Raw genomic sequence first — 17,410 nt, 5'->3', positions numbered from 1 at the left:
AGTTTTGGAACACTTGTTGGGAAAGTTACGTACCTTAATTATCAAAGTAATATATGATGTGAGAATATTACTCTCTGTGTAGAGTTATAAATTACTTATTTCACTTCTTTTTGGTTACCTTAAATACTTGAATGTCCTTGGAGGCAGTGATGAGTGGACAGACAAAGGATTGAAGTCTGATATATTATGAGAAAGGAACAAATATTTCTAATCGTAGGCTTAGTCATACGTAACAACCTATACCTTCTATGATGTATAATATAACATCTTTTTCTTTTGCATGGACATATGTGATTCAGGAATGTAAATTAAAGCGCGCTTGGAGGATTAGACTTAAATATTAGGCTACAAAACAGCTTATTTCAGTCACACAGAGACTAAACGAAGAAAAGAAACGCCCGGCTTTATTAAACACATGCAGAACCTATATTGATATATTAATACAGTCATGTTGGAGTGGATAGGTTCCTAAAAGAACAACAATAAACTATTCACTTTTGGTCAATTTTATAGTAATTAGAAATATATCTATACATTATATAAAACTGTGTACAGACAAACAGCATCTTTACTAAATTGATCACAAACCTCTTGGCTCCTCCATCGATGACGTAGTTGACACGCTGACGTCACATGCGGCGCGGGCGTCATCAGTTACGCCCTCTCTGCTGGCCAAAAACATTTGTGTCCAGACGTTAGCGCTCCAGAGAGCCAGACAACACCGGGTTTTTTAAAAACTTTTTTTTCTGTCTTATTCATTAGCCTGAATCAGCCCACAGAGGTCTTTCGAATATGGTCTGTGGCGGTTTCACCTGTTCCAAAAATGCGCTTTGTTCCCTGAATGTGGTTTATATGGTGAGTGTACAAAATGGATCATCAACGTTCAGTGTTAGCTAGCTAGCTAGCTAGCTAGCATTAGCTCAGGCTACCTAGCTTCTGAATGTACCAGCGTAACGTTAGCTACCGATTCAGCCACAGCGCAGGCTAATCACTAACGGTTTCGTCTTTTGCTCCACATGCCTCTGTTTTCACTCCGCAGATGACTATTGGTATGGACTCAGTTTGGTTTATTACATGTTAGAGTGTTAGACAATGTGTAGTGTACGTTAGCCAAGTAGACAGAGATGTAGAAAGTAGTATTCTACGCTTGTAGCTAACCCCACTAGCCTGTTAGCTATCGCCATTATGTGTAAAGAAGGCACCGTTAGCTTGAGGCCAGCTGACCTAAAATGCCAAGTGGACATGCTCGAGTGGTTTGTCTCCCCGCAGCCTCTCTCGTATCTTGTCACAACAAGATGTAATCAGCTCGTGTGTTTGTATCTTAACAGTCATGGGAGTTGTGGTTGTCAACATAGCTAGCTAACATAACCTCACCGTGAACAGATGGTTAAACTGAGATCAGAAATATAAAACACTCCTGCGCTAGTGTGATCCACAACATCTGTCCTGTAGTAAATATTATAAAAGATTTAAAATGAACACTAGGAGACAGTAGGTTTTATGGTGAATGTTCAGGCTGCGGTTAGTGGATTATATCTTGTAACTTTGCTCCTCCACATGTGTCAAATGAGGTAGTCAACCTACAACCAGCCTCCAGCACAAAGTGTAAAACCCGCTTGAGGCTACTAATCACAACAAGTTGTCTCAACAAAATGTGACCCCTGTATCCAAGTAAGACTGTGTCCATGCAGGCCTGTTGCATTGCATCATATCACACAGGTTTCTCCATTGTCTAACTGTTGCGTAGTTTTACTGACGTGTTGACCCTGTTAGTTGTTATTGACCCCTCCTCTGACATGTCCACAGTATTACTGGTAAGTATGTGCCGATCTGTCTTGTGTAATCATGATATGTCGAGCTGAAACTATCAGTTGATAAGAAATCAATCAAAAAGAAATGGACTAACATTTTACATACTGATTAATCATGTAAATTGGACTATTTCACTATTCATTCTTTGGGTAGGTCCTCGGTTCTCAATTTTTGGATACAGGTCTGTTGTTGTTGTTTTCCGCTAAATGGAGGCCATCAATCAAAGAAAAAAAATGCCATATATATTTATAGTTATTTTGTCACAAAAATGCAAAAAAGTAGATAGACTTTGTTTAACCGAACCCCTCAAGATTTCAAACATGCAGAAAACACTCCAAACTATTTAATTAGATAACAAAGAACCATGCAAACAACAGTTCAGTAGAGTAACAGAAGGCATTCACTTAAACCGGATGTCATTTGTTGCAGCACTATGCCATCTACCTCAACCACGACCAGAGAAATATCTGTCTGAGTCACACACGAGTTATGCTACGAGACCTCACACCCCTGGACTGAAGCTCTAAATATCTGTTGATGATTACTACCAAAGCTCTGTAGCCCAGAAGTGTTATTCATGACAGCCCTACATTTAAGTCATACCTCAAGTTTAAATACCTCCCTGGTAGTTCCAGGAAGAGTTGCAACGCTGCGTTATGAGATTTTTGCGGTACAGTAACCGTCTCAGACAATTTCACAGTTTAACGCTATATGTTATGACACAATTATCGGTTACAGTGACCCTTAAAAGACTGAAAACAGAGGGGTGGGGTTTTTTTGGTTGAACAAACACTTTATTGTAATTTGACAAAATATAATGTCCTGATCTATATGATTGTAACAACACTTATACAGTAGGATTTAATAACTTAGATAAGCAAATGTACAAGGTAGGATATCTGTCAAATTTTATACTACAGTTTACCTTAAAACTGGTACATCATTGCAACCCAATGAAAATCAACATGAAGATGTCATCTGGGGTTATCAGACATAAGTTTAAGCTCACCCAAAAAATGAAAATGAAATCATGAACCTCTCATCCACACACAGACGGAAAGTTGGGTGAAGTTTCAGAGTGCACAGAATATTTCTGGAGCTTCGCAGCAAAACAGTGTTGCACAACTGAAGTTTAAAAAGAAGAAGCTGTAAAACCTCAGAAATGTTTTGTGTTCTCTGAATATTCACCCAACTTTCCATCAACATGAGGGAGAAAATAACTGAACCTTCAGCATTAGGTGAATTTAATATAGTGTTATCATATTTTCCTCTTCAGTTTGTACAATCTATAGATGAAGAGTTAATGTTGCTGTGATAGAGCATTGCACTGCTGAACTGCAGTAGTGTAAAACAATTTTCAGAGCTGAGCTTAATACTGAAAGTAATTGAGAATGCCTCTGTTCATGCATGCTCATAATGTTTCTGAGACCGTAAAGTACCCACAGTTAACATGACAAAACATAGAACATCAAGTTTTTTTAAATCAGTTTTTGAGGCATGAACATCTTGATTGTGTTTGTCTTGCTCACTATCAGCTGCTGTCTAAATTCCTTTTACGCTTGCCAGGTAAACATGTTGTGAAGGTCATGGGAGTTAACCTGACATTTCATAGTTCACACAGCGAACCGCACTTTAAGCCGAAGAGCTGACAGTCCCGGTCGACCTCACTGCTGAAAGAAACGCATGAGACACGACCCACCCAGTCAGAAACCTTTGGAACATGTACACGTGCCACCCATCAAATTGACGGCTGAGTCACTGTAACTGTCATCTGTGTGGTGACGCTGTAGTTGCTGTGTAGAATGAGGAAGACAGTGACAGCAGTGTAGGAACACGTATAAAGACAGGAAGGACAAACGGTCCCTTCATGACAAGATTAACCTACTTGGGTCACGCCAGCACGCCAACATAACTTATATAACGTTTTGTCAGTTCAACCAGATTGGTGTACATTATGAGTAATAGATTTTAGCTGGTGATTGTGTTATATTCGCGGTCAGTGTCTGCATCCTTTTTAAAAGTAAAAAATTAAAGAACTAAATGTGACAAAACTCAACAATGAAATGAGTGTTTTTAATTAGTTTCAGATGATCTGATCTGGAAACACTGTCGAGAGGCCAGCAGTCTTATGACCCGGAGCCGCATGAAGAATTTTTAATGTTTAATGCACATTTTCTGTCAGTCCGCTTCACCTGCATTATTAATACCTCGACTTGACTCATCACAGAACTCTCAGCAGCATAGCTGGTGTTTTCAGGGTTGTTTGTGGGAATCGCAACTATGTAATCAGATGCGTGCTGCCTCAGCTGACTCTAGTTAACTTCCTTCCGCTCTCGTCCCTTCAGCTGGTTGGGCTGCTGCTGATCGGAGTGGCAGCATGGGGGAAGGGGTTCGGCTTGGTGTCGAGCATCCACATCATCGGTGGGGTCATCGCGGTGGGCGTCTTCCTGCTGCTCATCTCCATCGTAGGACTCATCGGAGCAATGCACCACCACCAAGTCATGCTCTTCTTTGTATCCTTTCCCCGCCTCGTCAGCAGGTCACGCACAAGTTGACCGATAACGTGTGATGCAACAGTGATTTCAAAGTTATGTGGTTTTGCATGGTTGTTTCTTTGACCTCTTGCTCCCAGTACATGGTCATCCTTTTCATCGTTTTCCTGTTCCAATTTGGAGTTTCCTGCTCCTGCCTGGCAATGAACCGCGGGCAGCAGGTGAGCAGTCGTAGGATGTCTGTTATTCTGCATCCATGTTAATTCAGTGTATACTAAAACATATTCGTGTCTGCATAAATAGTGCATCTTTGTGACTCCATGTTATTCCTCTTACTTGCTTTTTTTTTAAGGAGGCGCTTCTGAACTCTGCTTGGGGAATGTTGGAAAATAACACCAAGACAGACCTGGAGAGCCAGCTGAACTGCTGCGGGCTGCTCAATGTCACCGCCAGTCGAGCACAGTTTGATCAAGACTTACAAAACTGCAACGCTGTAAGGCTCTATCCTAATTGAAATTTCCTCTTCCCCTCACTTTCAGGTGCTCTCTTGCCCCTCAGAAGAGAGTTTCACGGGGTAGTAGTTGAAATCTCCCCTTTTATGAATCGATGGTGTTCATGTACAAATGCAACAGGATATTTTCAGCATGCTGTTTTTAGCTGTGGGCATATCTAACTAGCTAGTTGGCTATGGAAATATCAGCAAATGAGCATCCTTTTTTTCTCATAACCCACAGTTTGAAGTGTGCCTCTGAAAAACACAGAGAGGAAGTTTTATTTTTTGTTGCATCAAACAGGAAATCACTCTTGCTTGAGTCTAAAGTCAACAGAGGTGCAGCCTTCTGTTGCTGCATAACAAAAATATTTAGTTTCCCTTTCATTCTAATAATATACAGTCTGCAGTAAATATTGGTTTCACTGTGTATTTCAAGTTACACAATATCTCCCACTGAGAAAATGTGACATAAGCGTTTGCCTCACCCAGAATAAGTTGAAAGAAAGCCTTCCTGTAGTTCTCAGAATAGATTTTTCGTAGCTAATACCAGTTTAGCTCACAAACCGTTGACTCATACTGCTGAAGACTAAAGGCCTTTCTTCTTTATTTGTGTCTTTCACTCCAGTTATGCAAAAAGAAAGGTTTCTGTTACACCTGCGGGGATATGATGCTGAATCATGCAACAGAGGCTCTGAAGATCCTCGGGGGCGTCGGACTCTTCTTCAGTTTCACAGAGGTGAGAGTCCACACTGCAAACCTTTATCTGCTCTCCTTCCTCCTCATCGTTCTGTCTCTCTCTGTAAGAGACATAAGAAAGACAAATAACTGGACTGATTAATGTGTTTAGCTAAATGGATGTGTCCACCTATATTTGCATGTGTCCACTTCTTGGGAAATATTCCATCTAGTTAAAATTTGGTTTTTACATGAGATTTCCAGTAATCACATTGTCTGACGACACCGGCATTTAAATTTGGTCAATTTCTAAGTGCTAACAGTGCTGATTAACGAGAGGAAGCTGCTCTGTCTTATTTACTGTGATGCAACATCCATTCCGTCAGAATACAGACCGGAGTCAATGATTGAATAAATAAACTGTGTGAACAATTTGTCCCGTTAGCGGCAGGGTTGAGTGAATCTGATCAAATAATGTGCAAAATGAGAACGAACTGTGAGAGCAGGACTAAACGGCACAGTGAGGCGGTGCAATATGCCCAAAATCTAACGTCTTGAAACTGTCCAGAGTAAACCCTCCTCCCAAGCACATCAATAAAGGATCTCTGGCTGTGCTCTTTAACAACTCTTTATCAACAAAGGGTCACTGATGCGGCCTTTAATTTCGATGATGGATATTGAAAGCTCATTTTCAAACAACTTTGAGATTTAAGATTTATGTACATGCTGAAGTTAGTCTAACACAAATCTGTTAACGGCAAGAACATGAACTAGCTAGCAGCTATCACCTTTTCTTCTTTGTATGACTGAACCCTGAAAAATTTACATTTAAAGAAGCTTGACTCAGGGAATTTTGATTTAAAAGAAATCCCTTTTAACTTCTTCAACAGATCCTGGGAGTGTGGCTCGCTGTGCGCTACAGGAACCAGAAGGATCCACGAGCAAACCCAAGTGCTTTCCTATAGTCTGTCCCACGTACACAGTGCAGCACCATAGATGAAGTTTCAGACACACTGGTACACATAGCATCACGCACACCTAGAGGCAGACACTCAGGCATATAATACAGAGCCACACCAACGACAACAGCACAGAACGGACGAGCGCACGTAGCACCTGACAAACACTGAGAAGCAAAACAACACACACCTTCACCTGAGACCGAGAAACTACAACGTCTGTCACCTGTTTCGGGAAAGAGCTCAAGCTGGAAGACCTGGACACTCATGTATGAAAGGATAACTTGTGATACCACAAGTGTGGTGGTGTGGTGTCGCGACCCAGCCTCGATTTGAGTTCCAGATCTCCTGATTGCCGCCTGCTAGTTTCACAAGCGATGAGACATCTCTGCATGTGTCCTCCGCCTGCACAGACAAACAGCCTCTTTGTTTGTTTCATTCCTCACACCAATCAAATGACTGTGCAGTGTTCGACGGCTAACTTGTATGCACCTAGGCATTTTTTCCTCTCGTCTCTAATGTAGTGCCACCACTTTAACAACAAATATATTCCTCTGGTCAGTGCTGTCGGTGATGTGTACAACTGTATATCCAAAACACGTCCAGTGTGATGTTGTCAGCTGAGGAGGGACGAAGGCTCATTCTGGACGTGTGTTGTAAAGTAGTTTTTGGATTGTATGTAAATTGTTTTTTTTGTTTCTTTGTTAGTTTTTTTTCCAGATGCCATAAATGCCAGATTAACAGGATTAGGAAGCAAGATTAGATTTTAGGTGACGTAGTTGCTAGTCATTCTGGTTCAAATATTTGTGAACTGTAACTGAGCCAACCAACTTTTAATGGAGATGTTAGGATGCCAATGGACTGCAGCCTTGATGTTGTACATAATCTTTTCGAAGTCATTCTTTGCCATGTGGTTGCTCCTCTTGTTGGGAGGTTTGCCTGCATATATGAGGTCTTTGAAGGCCACATTTGAAAGGCGGAGTCCCTCCTGTTCTGTCGGGCCACCTTCGGATCTTATTTCAGAAAAAATATATATGGTACTGCCATGAATTACATATATGATTGTTGTCAATTTAAAAGATATTTTATAAACTTTAGAAAGTCGTAGTTTTGTCATAAAGCTTATGAAATATGAGATAAATATGTAATTTTAAAGAATACACACCCAGCAGTTGTGTTGGTGGTCTTGTCTTAACTGACACCAAAACATTACAGCTCTAATATGTTTGAATTTTACTTTAATACATGAAATAATTTCTAAGATCATCAACAAAAATGTGAAGAGGTCTGTGTTTTGTGTTGCAGACAGCTACTTATATTAGCACGCTCCTGTGTTAGCGGTGTTAACACCAACACTCCCCCACTGCTCCGACTTCACAGTCTTAGCTTACTGTTAGCTACATGGCTAACTGAGCTAACTAGCGGTTACTCTGGTGATAAGCTGCCCCCCCTGTTTGTTTTGAGTATGAATTCAAGGGTTGTCCAATCTTAACATACTGTGCCTTTAAGCCTTGTCGTGTATATTAGCTCGCTCACAGACTAAATCACCTCAAACATAGCTGCGGTTGTCAGAATGGCCAGATTTCTTGTGTTTTTTGAAATACTTTTTTCTGTGCTGTCGTGACGGCCATTTTGGCACTGCTATCATATATTGTGTTGAAAATTATTTCACACAAATCTCGATTGTATTTTACTCCTTTTTTTTATGACAAACTGTGACTTTCTTGGCTTGTAAATGCATCTTTTTGTTTTACAAACGTGTGTGATTCATGGCACAATTCGAATAGGTTAAAAAACGTGCCTGCCATCGACTACTGTACATATTGTTTCTGAAGCAGTGTCTCATGGGAAACACCAGAGGAGGCGGGACTTCTCCTCTCTATAATCAACTCCTTCCTGTATTTACTCTGTTCCTTTGTGTCGCACAGTGACGTTGCTTAGTTTAGATTCTGGTTGTAGAGAAGTGGATTCAGGTACTTATCATGACCTCCTGTGTAACTGGAAGAAATCTCAATATTATAAAAAAAAAAAAACAACAACAAAAAAAAGTAATAAGAAGTGCTGTTTGATTTCAGGTAATTGGGTAAATTTGGCCAAAACTGCTCATTGCTTAAACCCAATTTTGTTTTATAGTGTTAATTGTGAAAATGTGCTTTTGGTTGCAATATTTCTTGTTTTTAATATTTTAAAATTCCTCTGTAGAATAATTCTGTTCTCTGTTGCCATCAGCTCCTTTTCGTTCATCAGTGTTATTAAATGCTTTGTAAAAAAGACGTGTTAAATATTTTCAGGATGTATTTAAGTTTCCGTTGGATGATGATGCACATGATAGCCTCAAGTTATGTTGAAGTTTTTGGTGCCGAGCTCGATGTTGGTCATTTGATGAATCATGGCTCATTAATTTCTCTCTTTTAAAAGATGTGTTTTTGTTTTTTTTCTCTCTTTTGAATTGCTTTTAACTTAAAGGACTAACACTAACTGTAATTATATTGTCTTACTTGAATCTGTCGGCTGATATGGATTTCCCTGCTGCTGGTTTGGAGTTCTCGCTGGTGTTAAAAAAAAAAAAAAAACAATGACAAAAAACATTTTGACAGATCTTAAGCATTATTATGCCGTATATTACACCTCACTTTGAATTTGTGTGCACTTGTCCTTCAATTTATCTTGATTTTTTTGAGACCTAATTTTCCAAATAATAAAACCTTGAATTGGAAACTGCTTCCCTTGTGTCATTGTTTTCAGTTTATACAGCGGGGTTCAAATGTCTGAGAGCACACTGGAGATTTCTTACATCTAGAAATAAATAATAATATTCAGCGTGGGTCTTTCTTCGTGTCTAAAGGTTTGTCTAAAGGTTTCTAAAGGGGCAGTGCATGTAACTCTAAAAAGCTTTACAGATACTGGATCAGTTGCATCCAAAGCACGATCAGGCGGAACCAAAGTGACCCGAATCAGTTTCTGCAGTAGAGATGCTCAGGTGAATTTTCTTTGTTTAAAACAGTCTTCACGACATTTCACATGTGAGGCAACATAATGGGTCGACAGATGTGGCCAGGCTGGATGAATATGCAATATTACATATATGGATGTTACAGTGTAGAGTTCTTTGATCACATCTCAATCATCATTCAGTGACCAATAACAGTTTTCCTTCACATGTTGTAGGCTTTGTCTTAGTTTGAGCTACTTCACATTTTACATCCCGTCAAAATGTTGTCAGTTTGGCACCAGAACCAGCACCAGATAGTTTGAGCTGCAGGTGCTGATGGAGAGCAAAGCAACTAATTATGCTTTCAAAAAGGGATTGGGGACAAAACTGATCATTTAAAATACTAGTCGGGACATGTCCCCATGGTCCCCAGTGTAACTGACACCAATGAAACAAGCTGTCCTCAGATGGGAATAAGTTCTCTGGAAGAGTGTTTGAAGTGAGCGAGGAGGCAAAGAAGGTTCCTGCAAATACGAGCTGAAGTAAAACAACGAGTCTGTTAATTCAGTTCAACCATCGAAGATTGTTTTCTTCTTCTGATGAACATTTCTTCCCCCAAATCTGCAGAGTGCACCTTTAAACACCGCCAGATAAAAACCTAAAATATTCTGAAATTCGTGAACATTTTTCACAAATATTCAACTTCTCACTCAAACTGTTGAGATGATATCATCACTTCTATCGAAACAAATGCAAAGGAGACGTACTGTATTTCGACAAGTGTGCCTGTTTTTGTTTAAACTACTTATTGTTACCACTCTGAATTCTGTCTTACTCTCATACAGCTGCCTCATATCTACCTAATTTTATACTGCTCATCTTCTTTCCTTTTTGTATGAAGAAAATATTGCTCTTCTTTTAAATATTGTCTCTTCTTAACATCAGGGAGCACCACTGTATTTTTGCTGTGTTGTTCTGTTGCTCAGCAGCACAATGACAAACTGAATCTTGAACGGTGTAATGATGTTATTATTTTGTTTCTTTGGCTCTATAAAATCGGACCTCCTGTCGCCAGCACTCAACAGAGATAGTTATTAGTTTTGAACATCGCGTGTTTTTGTTGTATTTTGTTTAATTGAGCAGTTGAAGATATTCCAAGAAACACCATCATGATTACCAAAACCACCAGTTCAAAAACATGTCAAAACATTATCCCTTGGCATAATTTCAGTACTTTTATCATTCAAAATGTTTGATTGGCCTTTATAACCATTTAGTTTAGGTTGTACAGATTTAAGAGATGTGATCATTTGAAGATACTCCATGTAGTCAGTTTTATATTGCAGAGTTCAGTGAGGGCCGGTTTGCAGCTGCTGTGAAGTTAAGTCTTCAGAGAGGGGGATGGAGTCGTGGTCGTGATGGCACTAAAGATACGACACCTCTCACCACATGATGGCAGTACAGAGTCTGTGCAGCTGCCATCTCTTATTCCACCACTGACTTGTTATTTCAGCCTGCTCTTATATGGGTAAATACCTCCAGACAAGCAGGGAATTTGTAAACAATGGTGGCTTTTTCTCCGGCGACTGCTATCACGAGGATTGATTGCGAGTCGAAGGTGGATAGCATCAACGTGGCAGCTATAAAATTAATTCACTCAGGCAGTGGGTTTTTGATTCCCTGTGATATTCCTTCAGAAGCCATTAATCCCTTCAGCTGGGATGGGTCCAGTGATGTGGGGGTGGGGGGGCAGAGCACAGCAGAAGGAGAGCTCAAGTACACTCTGATAGGAGAACAGAGACGACACACAAGGAAATTATCCTGATAACTTTCAACCAAGGTTGTCCTAAATGAGGATAAACTGCTCCTCTGCCCTCGTCCTAATGGCCCATGGCAGACTGTCGCCATCGCCGCTGCCCCCCCTTCGAGAAAAGGCGTGACCTAATCTCTGGCGTGGGTGCACCCTGCCAGGGAGCACCTGCGGGTTCATTTTCCTGAGACGCAGGAACAATTATGTAAGTAAAATGTGCCTGGTAAGGGCTTTGGGTCTTGAGAGTTTCCGGTGGCGAAGTACCAGCATTTTAGAAAACTGCACCACAAATCGCATCCCCTATCCTGTCAGCGTGTTCTCCTGAGGGCCCGGTGCCAGTCCCCACCCTGTGATGCATGTCCATATGCCGGGTGTATTAGCTTGGAGAAGCTGTGGAGAATCGCACCAACAGGGATGGCCATCTGTCCTCTTACAGATATAGCATGGACTCTGCAAGCGCATGAAGGCAGGATCTTAAAACATTTGGTCCATTATATCACAGCGCTGTGATGAATGGGCTTTACAAGGGCCCGTCCTATAGGCAGAACTAATTATGTATAGCTTTTCAGCATGGGGGCAGGAAAAGGCAGCTTCCAGATCAGGAGGGACCAATGAATTGTTTCTTATAATAGTCCTACTTTCAGCGGTGAGAGATTAGATCTTTTATTTAAGTACAAGCACCGATGCTGTGCTGTAGAAAGGGTAAAAAAGTACTGCATTCAAAAGCTACTTAGGTAGTTTATATAACATACACACATTCATACTTCACAGCTATATTGGCATATTTTAGTTTGCTCTAAAAAATCAAACATGGGAGAGGAAAAAAAACAGGAAATCACTTACAGTCCCGTCACCTCCACTCACTCATGAATACTAAATAACACTGGATTATTTTCATCAATGTTCATCAATGTGTGCGTCACTAGTTTGTGCCACTCAAATGGTCAGTCTGTCCATTCACAGATATTCATATAGTAATGGTTACTAAATGATTCATTAATCTGTAATCTCCCAATCTGTTTTCTAGTAACTCATCATCATCATATAGTCCTCAAAATAACAGTTCATTTAGGAAACATTAATGATTCAGTAACAATCAAGTCGTTCCTGATTCATCCCTGACTCGCTCATCATAACTACCTGTTATTGTGTTACTATTTTAAGTCACTTAAATCAACTTCAAGGTGCACTATGTAGTTTAATGGAACACATTTTAATCAGAAGAGAAAGACCTTCATTAACTGATTTGTTTTTATGCTTAAACTAACTGAATGATCAAACTCTCTCTGTATTCCTTACTGAAGAAGCAAACGGGCCTTAAAGTGCAACACAGTTTCACACTGTCTCACTTTGTTTATATGTGGCGGACCCTGCCACCTTTCTAGCTTCAAACAGTGTTCTGAGGACCTTATTTTTCTCTGAGAGCAGCTTGTTTATTCAGTGATTGAAATCATATGTATATATCTCAGAATTTGTATCATTACCTCATAAATATTTTATAAATATCAAAATACTTAGTGTTAGTTTCTTCTCCATAGAATTAAATGCTTTATAAGCCATTTATGAAGCAGTTGTTTATTGTTAAGTTGTAACGCATTGATAATAATTTCTAAATGGTTTAAAATCATCTATAAACATTATTTGGATGGCCGTTATCAAGTTACAACAGATGTTTATAAACCATTACAAATGTTAATAAATGTTTTTTAGAGTATTCGATTGTTTGATAACCGTGACATAACTATGTTTTTTGGAAAAACTCTGTATGATAGTGAACGCAGAGAGACAGATCATTTCTTTATTTGTGCCATGAATTGCACACATGATGAGGTAAAGTATCATCTTGTTTTGTGTTAAAATCTTCAGTGAGCTACAATCGTCTCAACACACGTCATCAACAACAACATGGCCGCCGACCTCGGCACAGAAAAGGTCCTATAAACGATAAAAAATGCAATAAATCTTTTCATATTGACAACTGCAGATATATGGCCAGTTCTGTGAGCAGCTCTGAAAGGTTTAGGTTAGGGGGTTTGGTGAGAGTTCAACGAGACGATGTTGACATGTTTGATTCACGACACGATTCAAACAGTGCAGAGATTCTCTCTCCATTCACCACCACACAGGGTTTTTCTGAAATAACGTCTCATGGGGCAAACCGGAGGGAGCGTGACTTCAGCTTTCTACTAAATTAAGTTTGATCTACTATAAATTCACCATTCAATCATTAAGGTTATAATAAACACCACAGGCTGTTTCCATTTGCACTGATCACCTTTTCCCATATGTTTTTTTTTTTTTACAGCTGCTACATCCAGCTACATCCTGCATGAATACCAGGAGTCTCTGCTGTCACAGGGAACAGGATTGAACTGGATTGTTGGGGACAAACCAGTGCAGCTTCATTGGGTCTGTATCCGGATCTAGATTCTTCTCAGCGTTCTGTGAGGACAAACAGGAAGGCAAATCATTCTCATCAGTGAAGGGAGACAAACAGGTCAATATGGCCTATCAATAATGAAACAGAGCAGGGAGGCATGTTGTTAGTCTTCAGATGGAAGGGCAGTACAGGCCATCAGGGGAGTTAATCAGAGGATTCATGTCTTAAAGAGGTATTTCACTTTAAAACAGCACCTCATCTCTTATCTCCACGTGAGCTGAAGGACAGGAAGCTTTATTCGACCGAATGATTGAAATGTCCAGATTCTGCCACTGTGACTCAACCTTGAATGGAATAATCTCTGAAACAATATCCACTTAATATAATTCATAGTGTTAAATAACACCCAATTTTAGATCCATTCAGGAGGACACATTTAGAACATGACGCGCGGTGTTAATAAGGGTTATTTCAGCTCATCTTAGAGCGCTGTGGGGCTGCATCAGACAATAACGGGACTGTAGATGATGAGCAAAATTAGGAAAATGGTTCAAAAGGACTCAAAGGAAATGGAGAAAGAAATGGAAAGGAGGTGGAAAAAAAATCAGGTTTACAGAACGTTAAACATAAATGTGACTTCCTGGTGAGCAGACATGAAATCCTCCTCTTATTAATCTTGTAAAAAACAAAAAAACATAACAAATGATCGCCTCATTAACATCCACCACCAGCCCTCCCTCCCTAAACAGAATCATCATGAAATAACCCTCCTACACAGTGTACCATCATATTATCAGACATTTCCTACACTTGCAGAGAATATTATCAATTTGTGTTAATGTATATATTGTCCAAATCGTGTGCTATAGTCTTTAAGGTTAAACAAAATAGCTGTTTTTTATATTTTATGTTGTTAATTGTTCCTGCTTTGTGTGAGAGCAGTTAGAGCAGGAGACGCTTCCTGCCCTGCTGTTAAGATGGTCGAAAGACTCTATACACAAACAATTAGGCTTCACTCATGGCCCCCTGTTCGATCATTACTAACAACGGAGCATGGTCCATACATGCAGGACAGTAAAGCATACGTATATATATATATATATATATATATATATATATATATATATATATATATATATATATATATATATATATATATATATATATATATATATATATATATATAAGGGGAAGGATGCATGATAGCTAAGGTATAGTCTGCATCTCAAATCAAGTGTTATGCTTAAAATAAATCCATATCTGTAACAAGCAGAGTGTGAAAAATCAATCATGATCAATGTGACAGGGGATTTTGTGGGAAGTGTTGCTATGGAGGAGAATGCAGAGTGTGAGAAAGAGAGAGCGACAGAGAGAGAGAGAGACAGAGGGAGAGAGAGGGGGAGGAGAGAGAGAGGTAAGAGGGCAGCTTGTTTTTTGCACACTGCAGATAAAAGTGACCTCTGGACCTCTTCCTCCGATGTTTCACTAATTACCTTGTCTCACCGTCCTGATAAACCGCACTGAGACAATTTCCTCCTTCTTCTGTTTACAGCTTAAAACCTTGACACGGTGAGGCGTGTGGAGTGCATGCTGAAGTTTTAGAACAAGTAATGTGCAGGTAGATGTCGGCTGCGTCTGCTGTCTGTGCTACAGGAGATGAATCAGTCTCAGCGTAGTATCTTGAGTAATATCTGGAAGACGAGGGATTCCCTGATTCAGCTCCCTGATAACTCATATCAGGCCCGACTGATACAGAGTGGTGTAGGGATGACGTATTTTTATAGGATAACATGGAAGCAAGCATCACCCTGGTTCCCTCGACATAAAGCCTTTGGGATTTTTTGACTGGATTTTGGAATATCGCTGAAAATAATCTTTGTGATGCTCAGCAAGATAATCTTCACAGATGAACACCACATTTGTGATTTTCGAAGCGTAAATTAAATCGCTATAAGTAAACAGCTAATGTCAGGCTATAAACCGACTGAATACAAAAATGTCAACACCACCCTGCTGGAAAAACCAGCATAGGCCAGCACCAAAACACCACATATCACCAGCAAGATCAGCATATGATGTGTTTTGGTGCTGGTCTATGCTGGTTTTTCCAGCAGTGCACTTAACGTCTTACTACATAACTGCGATACTCGTTGTCTATAAACTGATCAATGTACAAGTTAAAAAGATAAAGTTAAAATAGTTTTTGACTTTAGTCGGCCTGTAAAGACAGGCTAGTGAATAGATGAGCCTCTGTATTTGCTGTGATGACATTTAATATCCGTGACAACCTCTGTACCCTCATTTAGACACTTGTTTAGCACTTTGTATATTTATTTATGACTATCATAACCAGAGTATTCAATCCAATAACATCTGGAAAGTCTAGATTAAATCATTTTATCCCCATTCAAGTTAGCCAGGCGCTAAACCGGAAGTTATCCGGCTTGATCGGCGGAAGTGTCTAGTGCGCATGCTCTAAGGGCCCCGCAACATGGAAGATCCGGGTATTTTTATCGCGCCATTTTGTCGCAGTGGCCGAACCGTGTAACTACAGCGTCACGCGATGGTTTGCGGCCCAAAAACAGCATTTCCATTAAGCTAACATTGTGAAAGAAGCATCTCTAAAAACGGAGGAAAACATTTTATGAGCGTTACAACCCCGCGAAATGACTTAATTGACTGTCGTAATTTGAGCCATTCGGTCCAATAACATCTGGAAAGTCTAAAAAAAAGCCGCACGATTCAATTATTTTATCTGTCTTCATGCTAGCCGGCTGCTCAACCGGAAGTTAGCAGGCTCGGTCGGCGGAAGTTTCTAGTGCGCATGCTCTGTGGGTAAGATCTATTTAGTTCTTTCTGTAACATACTTGTGCTGTATTTCAAAATGAATCTGTAAATGTTATACCACGTCTGCTGTTCTTATTGTAAGGCAGCTGTGGTCGCGAATTTGGTCCCAAACAAAGGCTACAAAATGGCGCTAGTGTGAAAGAGGGATCTCTGTTATTTTTGGTAACTCTAGCTAAAACGTTTACTGTTTCTCAGTAGATAACTTCGGAACAAGCTAACCAACACTGACCCACATTTGCTCTTTTTGCTGTTAGGTTTTACACACACACACACACACACACACACACACACACACACACACACACACACACACACACACACACACACACGGAGGGTCCGGTTCATACTTCGCGGGCTCCTCCTGCATGTGGCCGCAGCGGACACGTCAGCAGCGGGAGATCAGCACCGTGGACAGCGGCGGCTGCTCCATAATAAAGCAGCTCCATCCCTGCCTGGCTGCTGGGAGCACGGGGAGAGACGACCAGCACCCATCGGTGGACGGACGGAGACGGAGACGGGACGAGTAGAGGAAAATAACAGCGACTTGTTTACAGGATGACAGTCGGAGCTTTTGTGTCTTCTTCTTCTTCTTCTTCTTCTTCTTCTCTCCTCTCTTCTTCTTCTTCTTCTTCTTCTTCTGCTCTCTTCTTCTTCTTCTCCTTCTTCTCCATATTCCGGAAGTAGCTGCTGCGTTGGTTCAATCTCCAAGCCGACCATTTCGAGGAGGAAAATCAGCGCCAGCAGTATCATCACCACCATCTATCTGATCCAATAATCAATGCCATTACTGCTGTGTAATTGCTCTCGGATGCGAAGACATCTCCATGCGTCTCCTCCAGCGATTGTTTTTTTTTTTTTTTTGTTCTCCCCCCTCTCTCCTCTGATTAGAAGACGGTGCCTTTATTCATCCGCCTCTCTTTGACATTTCAGCGTATTTTTTTTTATTGTTATTATTAATATTTTTTTTTATTATTACTGGCTGACGATGGACATCGAGCGACGATGGGATA

At 40.3% G+C, this 17,410-nt stretch overlaps 1 protein-coding gene and 1 long non-coding RNA gene across 3 annotated transcripts; one reads left to right on the top strand and one right to left on the bottom strand.

Annotated features, from left to right (window-relative positions):
- Window positions 1-658: 658 nt before the first annotated feature.
- tspan31 (tetraspanin 31) lies at window positions 659-9,152 on the top strand. The gene is made up of 6 exons (XM_037105134.1): window positions 659-855; window positions 4,158-4,325; window positions 4,445-4,525; window positions 4,657-4,797; window positions 5,423-5,533; window positions 6,363-9,152. Exons 1-6 carry the CDS (start codon window positions 793-795, stop codon window positions 6,435-6,437), a joined length of 639 nt encoding a protein of 212 aa, XP_036961029.1. The 5' UTR covers window positions 659-792; the 3' UTR covers window positions 6,438-9,152.
- LOC119023305 lies at window positions 5,385-16,886 on the bottom strand. 2 transcript variants are annotated; one of them, XR_005076228.1, is made up of 3 exons: window positions 16,748-16,886; window positions 13,449-13,615; window positions 5,385-5,594 (listed from the first exon to the last, which is right to left on the bottom strand). It is a non-coding gene; the product is annotated as an uncharacterized LOC119023305 (long non-coding RNA). The 2 variants fall into 2 exon arrangements; XR_005076227.1 differs by lacking the exon at window positions 5,385-5,594 and having other exon boundaries at window positions 13,279-13,615.
- Window positions 16,887-17,410: the final 524 nt, after the last annotated feature.

This window comes from Acanthopagrus latus, chromosome 7, assembly GCF_904848185.1.
Source record: "Acanthopagrus latus isolate v.2019 chromosome 7, fAcaLat1.1, whole genome shotgun sequence".
In the NCBI taxonomy this organism is placed as follows: Eukaryota; Metazoa; Chordata; class Actinopteri; order Spariformes; family Sparidae; genus Acanthopagrus; species Acanthopagrus latus.
The sequence above is the reverse complement of the archived record's forward strand: the minus strand, read 5'-3'. Positions and strand labels throughout refer to the sequence as shown.

Excerpts from the sequence above, each read along its gene's own strand:
- tspan31 (XM_037105134.1), top strand. The coding sequence starts at position 793 with ATGGTCTGTGGCGGTTTCACCTGTTCCAAAAATGCGCTTTGTTCCCTG. Across the intron at positions 4,326-4,444 it reads ACCAAGTCATGCTCTTCTTT|TACATGGTCATCCTTTTCAT; the intron begins GTATCCTTTCCC and ends TCTTGCTCCCAG. Across the intron at positions 4,526-4,656 it reads CAATGAACCGCGGGCAGCAG|GAGGCGCTTCTGAACTCTGC; the intron begins GTGAGCAGTCGT and ends TTTTTTTTTAAG.